The sequence below is a fragment of the Haliotis asinina genome, chromosome 14, assembly GCF_037392515.1.
Source record: "Haliotis asinina isolate JCU_RB_2024 chromosome 14, JCU_Hal_asi_v2, whole genome shotgun sequence".
Taxonomy (NCBI): domain Eukaryota; kingdom Metazoa; phylum Mollusca; class Gastropoda; order Lepetellida; family Haliotidae; genus Haliotis; species Haliotis asinina.
This window is the reverse complement of record NC_090293.1, coordinates 6,493,159-6,508,851: the sequence shown is the minus strand read 5'-3', so window position 1 is coordinate 6,508,851 and position 15,693 is coordinate 6,493,159. Positions and strand designations below refer to the sequence as shown.

Genomic DNA, 15,693 nt, shown 5'->3' with positions numbered 1-15,693 from the left:
GATGACAATTTTTATGGCTATACAACGTCTATTTGTTCTGTGAAGGCGACGTTTCGACAAAGATTCTGTTAACAAGCATGCGATGCACGAAAACCAAATAGAAAGAATATATACATAAGCTGTTATTACAATGGATTGGGGATGAGTTGTTTGCGCTATAAATAATGCTGATGTAAGACTTCAATTACGTGGTGGGGAAAGGTGGGCATCAGGAAGGGAGTGCTCTTCATCTGCTAACGATTCCAAATCAGCCATTGACGACTACATCAAAGCGCAACCTAACCAAAACTCTGTGACAACATCAAAGCCGTAGGAAGAATCCAGAGTATAACATTAGTAAACTTTTGGAAGCAGTATATGTCAAGAAGAAAGCCCCCGCCATCAACAGAGATGAAGGCTACTACATCTCCATAGACTGCCATCACCTGATAAAGTAATCGTCTATAACTCATAACTACATTTCTTGTGAATAGCATATCATTCTCCACAGTTATAGGCGACATGTCATACAGGCTATGTACATCAGTCCACCATTGCACGAACATTCAACTGGCTTCATGTCAAGCTCTATTCAATCCCTGTATGTTACCTAACTGGCCTCCAATCAACTTACTCAATCTCCTATACAAGCGTTAAATCAATCAATCTTTATTTCGCACTGAAGATTGTAATACTGGGAATTACATAATTTTAAAAGGGCATTTGTAATGCGCTCAAAAAGTTAGTTTCACACCACGGATGGGCATGCTCAAAGCGCTACAATCTGAGTATAACGCCATATAACCCAATCTGCCCGTGAGGCGCTAAAAGGTTAATGGTCACATGACTTATCTCACCGGGGACCCATTTTCTGTTTAGTGAACACAGGCAGTGTTGAACAAGCTCACTTGCCTAAGGCGAGACCGCATGTGTCATGTGCTTCGTTGTGGGCAGGGCTGAAGTCCTAAAAACTGTCAGGGGTCAAGCTGTCACCCACACAAGCACTGTCCGCACCCATCGTTGCTTTACCTGATTGAGACCGGAGCTCTAGGCACAGGGCCACATGCCACCAATTACATAAATAAATTTATTTACATTACAATGAAAATTTTGCTCTACATGACGTTGCGTTGGATTGAACATGCCAAGATTTTGTACTATATATAGATTTTGTAATATATTAAGATTTTCACTGCTAATAAGAGTGGAGAATTTCATGTTGTTTGGATGGACGTAGTAATACCTTTTCATGTATTTACAACATAGTGAATAATACGAACAGATGAGAAAAATAATGATATTCATTTTCATTTTTTTTTTCATTTTAATTACAAAGTTCACATATACTTTCTTCTTTTTTAACATCTTTATATCTACCACTTTGATTCACCAAATGGTGAGACGAATCTTGCATGTGATGGCCTATATTTGCGGATATTAACACACTATAGCCAACAGCGAATAAGAAGTTCTTAACACGAGATGTCCAATTTCTTGTGTCCATTGTCATTACACAATAATAACATATTATAACATCCTTCGGTAACCGATGTAGAGGCCCATCGGGGTGCATTGGATATCTGTGTATGCACTGGCTTTAATACTTGAAGTGGGATGAATATTTTTTGTGCAAGATCACATAACTGAGTGTACTGAGAATGATCGCCATTCTTTGTGTGATTTTATATAAATAAATTTGATTATTTGATCTTGTGGGTTTTTCATCTGCAAAGATTGTATGCTCAATTTTGAATATACTTTTAATGAGTGGGAATTTTGTTGTAAATGTTTTTTTTAAATTATTATTACTGCATGTATGTTATTAAGTGTACAAAAACCGAATTTTAAAATATATAAACAACGTTTTAGAAACTGTGTATTTAATAGTTATCAACCATTTAGGTTAGAAATAGTATACTTAGGTGAAACACATTAGTACATTCAACACTACTTTAAAATATATCCATGGTAGTGGACACACATAATTATATCAAAAAAGTTTTCATTCTCAGATGCTGACTTCGAAGATGGTATAATTCGTTCATCTATTACTACTATTCTTTGAACTTATTTTTAACATCATCATAAAGAAAATAAATATCCAGAATCATGGCCGGCGGGTATAATTGTTAAATGAACACAAACAGGGTTATTGAAATAACATGAACAATTGCAGGTCAGTCTTAAAGTACATACTGCAGGAATTTTGGATGAGATAAATGAAAAACAAGATGGTTTTAGAGGGGAATATTCACCCGTTGATGACAAATAAGGGTCAGTGCAGAGAAATACACTATAGAGTCTTTCAACATTAAACGGTATAAGTAGAAAACGAAAAAAAAGTGGGAATGTGAAGGTGTGTGTACGACGTAATCATAGCATATTCTCAAGCTAGGCTGTTATATTTTCCGTCACTTGAGTTTGATATGTGATATGATGAAAGAATATAAACGGTAATCAGAGCTAAATTAAAAGTATTTGTGTATGAAAACAGCTGTTCAAAAATGAAAAGTGTTTTCTATAGGAGATCTTTTCGAAATACCAACATTTGATTAATATTTAGGTGTATACTTTACCAGAAATGTTCAGGTAAAAAATAACAAAAAGGAAGTATTTCCTTAAAACATCATGTTTTGAAATGTGATATTAAGCAATACTCATTTTTAATACATGTATAAGGATCAGACATTTTGACGTTGTAGAGAGAATCTGTTTATTTGCTTGTAAGAAACCGTCTAGGGTTGAAGACCAGGTTTCGATTGTGGTTCAATGTCAGAAGTCCATTTCTGGTGTCCCTTGTTGTTGAAACAGTCTAAAAGCGGCTTAAACTATGAGAAGCAGTTTACGAATATAGTATAAAGATATTTGAGGATTGGTGATTGTAAAAGTGATCATTGGTTTCGTCCCCGTAGTTGTAAACGTCTAAAGCCCGCATGACTTTGAGCTTTCCTGCCACATTTAGGTAGTAAGCACCACTGTAGCTACAATTTGCTGCACGTTATTCACTCATTGATCCGCAAGGACTCCGACTTAGGACTCTTTATGAATGATCAACTTCTTGCATGTCTGAAAACGGTGTAACTATCTACACGGAAACGTCGCCATTGCACAGAACGAGGTTGATCATTCATAAAGGCTTGTCATTCTGAGTGAGAATTGGAGCTGACACGCAGTGATATAACACGGAACACAGTGGCACTGAAGTCATTTCACTCACTCACTCACTCACTCACTCATTTGAAGTCATTCAATCGCCATTTCCAAATCGATCTCCCGAGTGATAAGGAAATATATATTGCGCTATATTTATACATATCCCGCATGCATTTCACGGTGATATTACGCTGATCAATGCACCAGTGTACACTCGATTTTCATTTTCCGCTCTGAGGTGTCTTCAGAAAGCATCAGTTTAAAGTTCAAGAAAAAGGTGACAAGCTGAAGCCTGGAACACCTCAGGCTCTCCCCGATAGAAAGCTAAAATCGTGATGCAGCTGAAATATGTTGTGCAAGCCTTAACAATGAAAATGTAAACAAAGATAACCCAACCGTGCGATGAAGAGAACTTTGGAGAAAACTTAGGCCATGATAGCAAAGACTGTCTCTGATAAAACCGCCGGCCCTAATATTTACTGGTTCCTTAAGACCCTGATTGATGACGAACAGAGCAATAGGGCAGTGTTTCACTGAACTAGCTTTAATGTGTTTGAAGAATTATAACAAAACATTGCAAACAGTGTCTAACGACGATTTACTTCCGACCTATTCTACATTTGAACACAAAATTGGAATTGGATCCCTCGCGGCTGGTACTGTGGCTTGTGTCAAGGAAAAGGCTTCCACCATACGATGTTTTTTCTCCATCTTTGGTCTTATGTTCTTCGATTCAACATAGCACTGAGAACCTAGGAAAAAGAGATTAAGCAAACATCGTTATTTCAAGTAATCACTTGTAGTAAATATATTGACAGGGCCGCAGTCACACTTCAGCTCCACGTCAAGGAAAATGAAGTTGTGTTAAGTTGCAGTTGTATTTATTTATTGAAATAGTGTTTTGAGTTTATAACGACTGTTACGTACCCTTATCCTCTGCTTTCATATTTAGTTCTCTTATGTTCATCGCTGCTGTTATCAGGTACAACATCGTTATCGCTATTGTCATCTTCGTCGTCATCATCATCATCATCATCATCATCATCATCACCATCATCATCATCTTCGGGATCACTTGCATCATCATCGGTATCAGTTGCACCATCGTTTCCGCTTCTACGATCAACATCATCATCATCATCATCATCATCATCATCATTGGTATCACTTGCATCATCGTCTCTGCTTCTACGTTCGTCATTATCATCATCATCATCATCATCATCATCATCATCATCATCGGCAGCACGTCTGTAAGTGTCTCTCTTTCTTCGATCATTGGAGTCGTCCTCATCAGATGAATCATTATCTTCATAGTTGTAATAATTGTCGTAGTCCTCCACTTCATCATCATTATCCTCATCACTAGAATCATCCTCATCACTATCCCTACTGTCGGCTGTATCATCATCAACATCGTCATCGTCGTCGTTATCATCATCATCGTCGTCTACATGCTGATCATTGTCCTTGCCATTATTATCCTCATCATTATCACTAGAATCATCATCACTGTCGTCATCATTATCAGCTGAATCGTTATCATTGTTTTCATCATCAGTTCTGTCGTCGTTACCAGCTGAATCATCATTGTCATCATTATCAGATCTATCATTGTCTTCATCAGATGAATCATCACCATGATCATAATTACTTCTGACACCGTCATTTTCAGCTGACTCATCATCTCCGTCATCATCATCATCGTAGTAGTAGTTGCCATTATTTTCGTCTTCATCAGAATCATCGTCTCTCCTCCTTCCCTCATAGTCTTCGTTGTCAGTTGTTTCACCGCCTCTCCTCTCGGGTCGTACCCTTAACCTATTCCATAAACCTTGACCAATGGCATTTCTTTGATAAAATGAACCGATGTCCTCAGCATCTTCATTATTAGCTATATCACGACCTCTCCCCGCCGATTGAACCCTCCCTGTCCTCGTAGGCTTAACCCCTTTTCTCCTCTCGGATGGAACCCTTCCTCTACTCTCAGGTTGAACCCTTTCTCTTTTCTCAGGTCGAACCCTTTCTGTCCTCGCAGGTGGAACCCGTCCAGTCCTCTCAGGTGGAACCCCTCCTCCCCTCTCAGGTTGAACACTTCCTCTTCTCTCAGGTCGAACCCCTCCTGTCCTCGCAGGTGGAACCCCTCCTCTCTTCTCAGGTCGAACCCTTTCTGTCCTCGCAGGTGGAACCCGTCCAGTCCTCTCAGGTCGAACCCCTCTTGTCCTCTCAGGTCGAATTCTTCCGCTGTCCACTACACCTTGACCAGAGCCTTTCCTTTGAGAAGTAGGACCGATATCTTCAGTATCGTCGTTATCATTTGTATCATCGCCTCTCTTTTCAGGTTTAACCCCTCTTGTCCTCTCAGGCTGAGCCCCACCCCTCCTTTCAGGTTTAACCCCTCTTGTCCTCTCAGGCTGAGCCCCACCCCTCCTTTCAGGTCTAGCCCCTCTTGCCCTGTCAGGCTGAGCCCCACCTCTCCTTTCAGGTCTAACCTGTCTTATACTCTCTGGCTGAACCCTACCTCTGTCCGCTAAACCTTGCACAGGGCGTATTGTTTGAGAAGATGGACCGATGTCCTCAGCATCGTCGTTATCAAATGCATCATCGCCTCTCCTCTGGGGTCGAACCCTTCCTGTCCTCTCAGGTCGAACCCTTCCTGTCCTCTCAGGACGAACTCCTTTTCTCTCAGGTCGAACCCTTCCTCTGTCACCTAAACCTTGACCAGTACCTTGTCTCTGAAAAGTGGAACGGAAGTCCTCAAGATCTTCGTTATCATATGCATCCCCGCCTCTCCTCTCAGGTCGAACCCGTCCTCTGTTCAATAAACCTTGAAAAATGTTTTCTGCTTGAAAAGTGGAACCAGCGTCTTCAGCTTCTTCGCGAAGAGCGTTTGTTCCTGCCAAGGAAGTAGATAATGTTAAGTTCATATCAACAATGCCTCTTGGCCAAAAATAGTTACTCTCAGTGACGTTCCAGCAGCGTCACGGGAGGATATACCAGCAGGTGGCGGCACACATTGTAAGTAAGCATGAAAACCGACTCTACAAAGGTGTCTTTCCACATTTAAAATTCTTTATAGAATACACACTTATCAACCGGTAAAGTTTGAATTGTCGACTGATTTTCGCTAAAACTTGGGGCAGACAACACTGTAATTCCAAATCTACTGACTTAGGAAATTATGTTCAATTATAACACCATACTAATGAAAAATGTTCCTGACTTAAAACATTATGCCCAACCTGAAGATCTTACCAACAGGTAATGCTGATATGGAAACAGTTCTGAACCAAGTGTTTTAGTCTATACCAGTATTTAGCTACCCGGGTATATATATAATTTACGTTGACAGCATAATACACTACTATAATCCTATAATATTTCACTATAATACACAAACAACGATTAGAACTATAGCAAAGTATAGGCACCATCACTGAACATGTGTCTGGAACAGATCACGTTACCATTCATAACAGTTTTATAAGCTTGAGATGCTAGACATGCGCAGGCATTTCTCCACACAATGAGTCAACAGGGCTGCCGTTATAATGCCATTTATATGGGACACCAATTCTAAAGACAATAGTATATATATATTATTTTATCACTCCCTGCATCATTAGAAAAGTTTCCCAGAATAGTAAACTTAAACAAGATGGGAGTTCATTTCTTTTCAACACAAACTGTTAGGCATTGGGGCAACGGTATTATATGACTTGCCAGAGAACCCAGCTTTTTGTAATGACTGCAGGCGAACGCCATGTCTCAGTGTGTCAAATACCTCCGAAATATTTATGATGAGTCAGTAAAATCTCTTCCTCTTCCTACAATAGCGCTTCTGGAAAAGAACCTATTTGAGTTTTCGAATGAATGAGATTAGCATTACGCCACCCTCAGCTATATTTCAGTTAAAATAGCGGCCCTCTGTAAATAATCGGGTCTGAACCAAACATTCCAGTGCTCAACAGCATGGCATGAGAACCAAGTCAGACCAGTCGTCTCTTACGGAAAGCATGTGTCATGGAAGGTCAATAGCAGTCCAGATCCTTACGGGTGTCATTTAGAAGTTGGGAAAAGTACAATAGTGACAAACGTTATGGATGGGAACTTCTTATATTGCGTGGGCCTCATTAGTTATTCCATTCTTATCATACAAAATCTGAAGTCTTTTATTTAACAATATGGACGTAAATGTTGTTTGCTGTTATCAGCGAACTACAACATCTTACTAAGAGCACAAACTGATACTTTCTCCCCGCTGTTAGGTCAATGTCCATTGTTAAGATTCAATCCGACATAAGCGTAAGCGCTGGAACATATTATATTCTGTGTAGCTTCTAAAACATTCTTTTACTAACTAGAGTAAAAAAATACCTGCACAACTCTGTATTCTTTAAGCATTTTTCAGAGAACCTTAGAATAATTTTTGGAATCCAGTTGGCCGTTCTGTTTCTTTAAAAAATGAGTACTACCAAGGTTCGAAGTTCATTGGCCTCTGTCGATATCTCGAGGTTGAATGCCTTTGGGTGAGTGAGTGAGTGATATTGGTTTGACATTGTCTTGAACACAGTTTCGACTTGCTACGACAGGAACACCAGAGGGCCACAATTCTTAGACGCTCAAACTTTTAGTGAAATGTATGATACTGAGATTTTCTCAATTAGCGAGATGTGGTATTTCCTAGAAACCAAGGAATCCCATCAGCCGTTAAAGCCATTTGGAAGGTGAAATTGTTATTGGTATAAAGCACAAAACAAAAGTATCAAGCTTAGAGTTTTCTTTCACACACTTTTGACATGTTCAAATACACAGCTAAATTGAGGGGAAATGGTTAAATTCTTGAATGTTTCGTTCTAATACTAACGTATTGTGCCCATTTTTTCAGTGTTTCAAATGTCAACTTGCGTCAGGGAAGTGCTCATGTACACTATCCTCAAAAAGAGGAAACAAACATGCTTAAAACCCCTAGCTTTACCTTTAGCCCTACAGATGAAAAATGGCGTCATTGAAGTAAAGAAAGTGCACCTCTCATTCAAAAATTCAAAAACACATCTGACTGTCTTTGCATTGATTTATATATTTCTTGTCAGAAATTCATCCAAGAACCAGAAAAGACCTGATCACATGTAGTCATTTTAAAATGAAATCTTTTTCAGAAATTTCTGTTTAAAACAAAGTACTCACCTCGAAACGGCCTTTGGTAACTGAAGCCGTCCACAAGAGCCACATCTGCAAATGTCAAGGTGATGATGATATAGTTTATAAACAACGTCCACATTAATTTTCACATATGAACATAATTAAAGGTGAGAACTTGCTTGCAACTGCTGACGCACCTTTATGACGGGAGTATCTTTGAAATATTTGGGGAAACATGTTCATTACCACAGACGTAACGTATGATGAGATTGTCGTTAAGATAGTTGGGGAAGACATGTCCATTGCTCCATCATCAGAGCATAAAGGAATAATCGTTTGAATAATGAAAAAAAGGATTCATGTTACTATACATGTACAGTATAACAAAAATGTTTGAAAATTAGTCGGGGGAAGATGTAAAGTGAAAAGGAATTTTCACATAAACAGTTGGGGGAAAACGTGTTTGAACACTGATCTACTAATACAAGCAAGATGCTTAATGGATGACAAATTCTGAATCCAGTTCTAATGCGACGTTTCGGTTTGGATCCTTTTACTTATTGTCTCTCTTGCTTGAACATCATATGAGAATACCAATTTGAAACCATTAAATGTTGTGTCTTTATTGTTATTCACTAACTTCTAATAATGTAGCTCGCCATATTAAACGTTTCTTGACTGATTCTCTTGTCAGTGTCCAACCTTGTTTCTGACCCGTCACGGGACCCGACCAACGCTGCACATTGTAGCGCTCAAGACCGCTCTGTTACATGTACAGTCACATGATTACGTAAACCATTGAGTTAGTGAGTAAGTTACAATTTAAAGTCATTTTGGCATAAATGACTAAATCGTGACTACATCAAGTTATAGATGAATACTAATAATGAAAAGGTATTTTTTTTTTTAAAAAAACAACAACAAAAACCAATGTCAGCCAAGGTCAGTTAAACAACAAGGAAGCCCAGAGACAGAAACATAACACTAGTTATCAAATCTAAAACAAATTAACTACAGAAGACAGACCAATATAAAAGCAGGCTATAGGCTATCAACAACTGAAGGTAAATCACAACAGATCGGCTAAGCTTACAGTGCTTTTGCTGCCAGCTTGGATCCTAGCTGTATTTACACCATCCCTTCAACCGCTGGCCATTTTAACCAATATTTAAAATAACAAAAATTCTCCGATTAGAACTAAATTTACCAAACGTTTTGGAAATATAAACATTGTGATGCACTGGTAGTAGTATAGATATCATATGTACTTACATGTCAGCAACAGAAAGGATAACGCAACTTTGGTCCTCATGGTCTAGAAACCGAAGTTCTCGAAAAATCCTCTCAAAAAAAAACGTGGAAGCTTCTGACGCAGACAGGTTGGATGTCCGATTTTTATACCAACAACAAATGACATATACCCATATCTCTTAAATATTACGTCGTGGAATGACATGGGGAGAGTGACATTCAGCTCCGCCGTCTATCACGCTGAAGGGGCGGTCCTTTCTGGTACAGTCATCGCTTTCCAATGTGAAGACGTGAACCAAGGGGAACGGGCAGTGTTAACTAGACAGCTTGTAGTAAAGGGTATGATATGGTCATATGTTCAAATCATTGTACAGGGTGCACTAAAACACCGATATATATGTGTGTGTATTAATGTCACCTTGCAAAAACGTCTGCATGGCTGGGCGTATGGGTTTGAATTTTTTTAATGAATCACCAGTAAAATCCCTGATTCAAGTCAGGCTAGTTATGGTGCAATCTCATCATGCTTATATATCCTGTCATCCATCATTTATACTTGAGTCCATACAGATGTTGGCCGTGCAGTGATTAGTATTACCAAATATTTAGTATTCGTATTAATGATGTTATGGATTCTGTTTTGGATAGAAAGGCGTTTACATGGCTAATGTTTCATTACCTGCCATTAATTGGCTAGTTTTGTCACACGTCTCTGAAATACACAGATGAAATGTTGTCGGAGTCAGGTAATTCATTTCGGATGCTTGTCCTGTTTCCCTACCTCGTAATTTGGTGGCACAGTCCCCTTAACACATGTTAGCTGGTACACATTTCCTTTCATTTTGCGAAATGAAAAATTGCATGAACCAAAGAAAGCTCCTTCATTTATTTTCTTACTCCATAGATGTCTGAGTGTCAGAAAAGTCGGAAAATAGCAACATTAAGCTAACAAATATATACACATGAGCATGATAGTCCGGGCCGATGAATTGCAGTCTAGCTCGAAAACATAACATAGTTGGTATGATGTTCCGATTATGATCAGCGTTTCACTGAGTATGTTATGCTTATTGGCTTTCGAGTTACACTGCATTTCAGCCAAATGGACCATTATTAAACACCATCACTCTTTCTTTACATTGTTACGAGTGTGTATTTTCTGTAGATTTTTGTTATTAATTAAGTAATTATTATTATTGGGTCACAACATTTAGTGTTGTGAATGATAGCTATGGTGGGTAACATTTCGTTTTAATAACTGGTCAACACTTTTAGCATTCTGGTTTTCCGGAATTTATCTGTTCCTGGTTTTCGATGTGTTTACTTCCGGGAGACTTAATCTAGGACAATCTACAGTGTTGACGATGTTCATTTGTGCCCGAACTTTCGGGAATGACTTAGTTTATATATATAAAGGCTGGTTGCCGAGTTGAGGGTGACACTCACACTGACATTCATTCATATTTACTGGAGTTACCGCCAACACTTGAAATCCCGTCAACGCCTGAATCTACATTATCTGCTGTCGCACCGATCGCTGTGTTGACATTCGGCCATACTTGATTCTCTCTCACGCCAAGACTTTGGTGAGTTTGCTATATTGTATTTTGTGACCCACTGACTTAGATTTTGTCTGTCTTGAATTGTATCTGTGAAATGTAAGCCAAGTGTACGCCTCGCAGGCAGCAATCAACTTGAGCTCTCACAAATTTCCCCTGTTCTATCAAGTCCATGTCTATGAAAACTGCACAGCAGTTGGGTCATGTTCTGGAGAATCTTCGTATGATGTTTTTGAAGTCCAAGATTGATGCAAAATGTTGACTTTGCTGACATTAACATTTTGCAATCTCATCTATATTGATACTACTGCAGTGGACAGCAATTGTTCATCAATCAGTGAGCCAAGCCCACATACCAGCAGGATCACTATGGGTGTTAGCCAACTCTCCTACAGCAGAAACCAGCTGATTGACTCTGGCTCTCTTCAATCAAACACACAATGGATTCAGCCAGAGTTGTTGCGTCACATGAGAAGTTTGAACATCAGTGAGATTAAACCCACAAATAGAGGCTGTAGAGGTGGCAAACGTAAACAAAAAGCATTATGGTCTGCTGGTGAGATTTAAAGTGAGTACCCTGATGATCATACATCACAAACGGTTAATGACAGGACATAACTTGATAGTCTGAAGACAAGCTTATGGAATACTCAGTCTGCTAGAAATAAAACTGTTGAAATTATAGATTATACATCATAGAATCAAACATTGACATTCTTTTCTTAACTGAAACTTGGTTGTCAGTAATTGGAGATGCATCAAAATGCTCTGAGATCACACCAATTGGTTACAAACTTCACCACGTACCCCGAATTAGTGGTAGAGGCGGAGGTATAGCTATGATATATAAGAAGGACATGGTTATCAGTTTCTCTAAACTGACTGATAGATTCGTCACTTTTGAGTACATGGTGGCTGTCATCAGCTTCGGGAAAAAGACACTGAAGACTGTCTGTCTATATAGACCCCCACCCTCAAAAGGAAATAATCTGAAAAAACTCAGATTTTCATACAGAGTTTTCATCACAGTGTGATTATTTAGATGGCAAGACTGGAACCTATCTGATTCTGGGAGACTTCAATGTCCAGCTTGACCAAAAAGAAAATAAACTGACAAAAAAGATGTGTGCAGTTCTTGACTCTCATGCCTTAAAGCAACAAATCTGGCCACGTTCTTGACTGGATAGTGTCTAGAGATGATAATACTATTCTTGGAGTCTCAGTCGATGATCGACAGATGTCGGACCATTTTATGATCACGTGTCATCTTAACTTTAGCAGACCCCTCGTCATCAACAAGGAAGCTCAGATCCGGAATCTGAAGTCCATTAATATTCAGCATTTCATAAATGATCTGAAGGCATCAACACTCCTTCGTTCTCCTCCTTATTATGTTAATGAACATGAATGTTTTGATAAAACATTGCTTGACCTACTGAATAAGCATGCACCAATCAAAATCAAGCTAATTCGTCCTCAAGATACAGCACCTTGGTACTGTTCAGAGGTCAGAAACGCAAAGAGAAAGAGGCGTGCTGAGGAGCGATGCTGGCGTAAGTCACGACTTGAAGTCCACCGCCAGATGTACAACTCTGCACGGAATGAAGTAAACAGATGTATCAGAAAGGCTAGATCAGATTACATTATTCAAGAAATTAACACTAACAGTGATAATCCTAAGCTCTTGTTTTCCACGCTTAACAAGTTGATCGGCAAGAAGGCGGATGTCACTTTGCCACATGGTACTGATACAACCCTGGCAAACAACTTTAATACGTATTTCTCAGAGAAAATATCAAAGATACGCCATGGTATGGGGTTCGTGTGTGTTACTGGTTCTTATACAAACTTCACGGGAACCCAATTTTCTTCTTTCACCCCAGTCTCGGAACTGCAATTAAAGAGACTAATCACTTCATCTAAACCAACATCTTGCTCGCTAGACCCACTACCCACAAAATTCCTCTTTGGATTAGTGGACGTGTTTCTTCCCGTGATAACAAAGATTGTAAACACCAGCTATCAAGCCACAAATCAAGAAACCAGCTCTTGACGCTCAGACCTTGAGCAACTACCGCCCGGTATCCAACCTGACATTCATGTCAAAGATTCTAGAACAAGTTGTTAAAGCACAGCTCGTGGAACATCTTCAAAAGTCTAATCTGATGGACAACTATCATTCCGCATATAGAGTGGCACACAGCACTGAGACGGCTCTAAACTGTGTTATGAATAACATAAAAATGTCTGTTGATTCTGGAGACATCGCCATGTTAGTCCTGTTAGACGTATCAGCCGCTTTCGACACCATCGACCACGCAATGCTGCTGAGTCGTTTGGAACATGACTATGCTTGAACGCCACTGTCCTGGAGTGGTGTTCATCATACCTTTCAGATAGGAAACAGTTTGCCCAAATAAATAAAGCTATGTCCCGCAGTGAAGTTCTGGCCTGTGGTGTCCCTCAAGGGTCCGTGCTAGGTCCGATCCTTTTCCCCATGTACACAAGACCTTAGGGACACTTGATATCAGAAAAGCGTGGCTCGAATTTCTATGCCGATGACTCGCAGCTGGTAGACAGTTTCAGACCCACCTTAGCAAGTCAGATGGAATCTTTGCATAACATGGAAAGTTGTCTCAACAATGTCAAATCCTGGATGTGAACCAACATGCTTAAATTAAATGACGAAAAGACAGAGGCCATCATCATCGCCCCACCTTCTAGACAGCAAAAATCCCGGCAAACCCACCGGCAAATTGGACAGTCTGTCATACCTTTCACGCCTCATGTAAAAATCTTGGTGTTTTTATTGACTCTTCTCTTACTATGGATAAGCAAGTGGACCATCTCTGCAAAGTATGTCACTTTCATTTGAGAAACATAGGATCAATCCGTCATCTTATTACATCTGAAACCACAGCCACTCTGGCTAGATCGCTCATACTTTCTCGTCTGGATTACTGTAACAGCTTACTGGTGGGAATATCAGGAGATCAGCTGAACAGACTGCAGAGGATACAGAGCAGGGCTGCCCGTATAATAACCAGGACTAAGCTCCATTCTCACATCTCCCCAGCTCTATAGTCACTGCACTGGCTCAGGATCTGTGAAAGGATTGACTTTAAGATCCTTTCTTTAGTCTACAAGTCTTTTCAAAACACTGCCCCTGTCTATCTTCAGGACATGTTTGCCCACTACAAGCCCTCTAGAAATCTCCGATCAGCTGATCAACTGCTCTTGACTGTACCAGTATATAAGCTGAAATCTATTGGGGCTCGATCCTGCTCCCGGTGGAGAACCCGGGCATTATTATTATTATGTTTTACAGATTAGAAATGAAATGCAGCAGAGAGGGTTCGGGTGATCCTGGCACAGTCACGCTGGTAAAGCTCATCATCAGCTCAGGGCCCTCACCCCCTCTGCACGCAGCCCAGACAGCGAATGGGACTTCTCCCAGAAAACACTGCCTAGCTGAACCCACCAAAAACTTTTCGGAGAATATGGAGGCTCCCCAACACTGCAGCCTTCTGCATTACCCAGATTGTCAGAAGGGCTGTGCTCCCGGTGGAGAACCCGGGCATTCTCCTGATCTGCGTCAAGAGATCAGGAGGTACCAAACCAAGGGCACCGAGAACAATGGGGAGCCTGACGACAGTGTACTTGGGATGCAGGCGAGACATTTCAAAGGCGAGGTCCACATATTTATCATGCTTTTCCTGAATCTTGCCAATCACATTGCTGTCAAAAGGGACAGAAAATTCAATGATATAAATAATTTCATTAGTTTTATCAAAAAGAACAAGATCAGGTTTGTTGGCTGGAATTCGTCTCAGACTGGATATTGGCCTATTCCAGAGAAGTTTAAAAGCATCATTTTCCAGGACGCCGTGGACATGTTCAGGGTCGTACCATGGATGGACCTCGGGGTCAAAGCCACAAGCATGGCGGAGACGATAGTAAAAGCAGCGAGTCATGCCATCATGTCTTTTAAGATATGCTGTTTGTGCCAAGGAGGGGCATCCACTGACAAGGTGCTGGACAGTCTCTGTGAATTCATTGCAAAGACGACATTTCATATTGATATTTTCTTTAAGAATAACATTCTGGCGACTGCGAGTGGGAAGTGACTGGTCCTGAGCAGCAAAAAGGAAGCCCTTAGTTTCACATTTGAGACCAGCCGACTTCATCCAGGCGAAGGAGTCGGTTGGATTGCTGTTCTGTTCCGCACACTGTATGTACACGCGATGCAATGGCTTCTCAGAAAGCTTCTCCACAAAGGACCGACTCTGGGCAGACTTGGTAAAGGACTTCACCTGTTTTACTCCCATTGCTGTACCGTCCAGCAGTACATCACCATCAACAAAATCAACTTCAAATTTCAGATTGTGTCCAACAACCTTGGCACGCTTAAAATAGCTGTGGAATTCCTTGCTTTCATGGTGAGTCTTGACATGCATCACCAGAGGATCATCCGATAAATAAATATGTGCAAAAGTGCACAACAGAATTCTATCATGAAGAGCTTCCACATTAATCAAACCCCGACCTCCCGAATTGATTGGCATGTATAAACGATTAAGAGAGGAACGAGGGTGGTGTGCTCTGTTAT

The 15,693-nt window shown here is 40.2% G+C and overlaps 1 protein-coding gene across 1 annotated transcript; it reads right to left on the bottom strand.

Annotated features, from left to right (window-relative positions):
* Positions 1-4,061: 4,061 nt before the first annotated feature.
* Positions 4,062-15,412, bottom strand: LOC137262044 (dentin sialophosphoprotein-like). The gene is made up of 3 exons (XM_067799835.1): positions 15,250-15,412; positions 8,320-8,364; positions 4,062-6,028 (listed from the first exon to the last, which is right to left on the bottom strand). Exons 1-3 carry the CDS (start codon positions 15,410-15,412, stop codon positions 4,062-4,064), a joined length of 2,175 nt encoding a protein of 724 aa, XP_067655936.1.
* Positions 15,413-15,693: the final 281 nt, after the last annotated feature.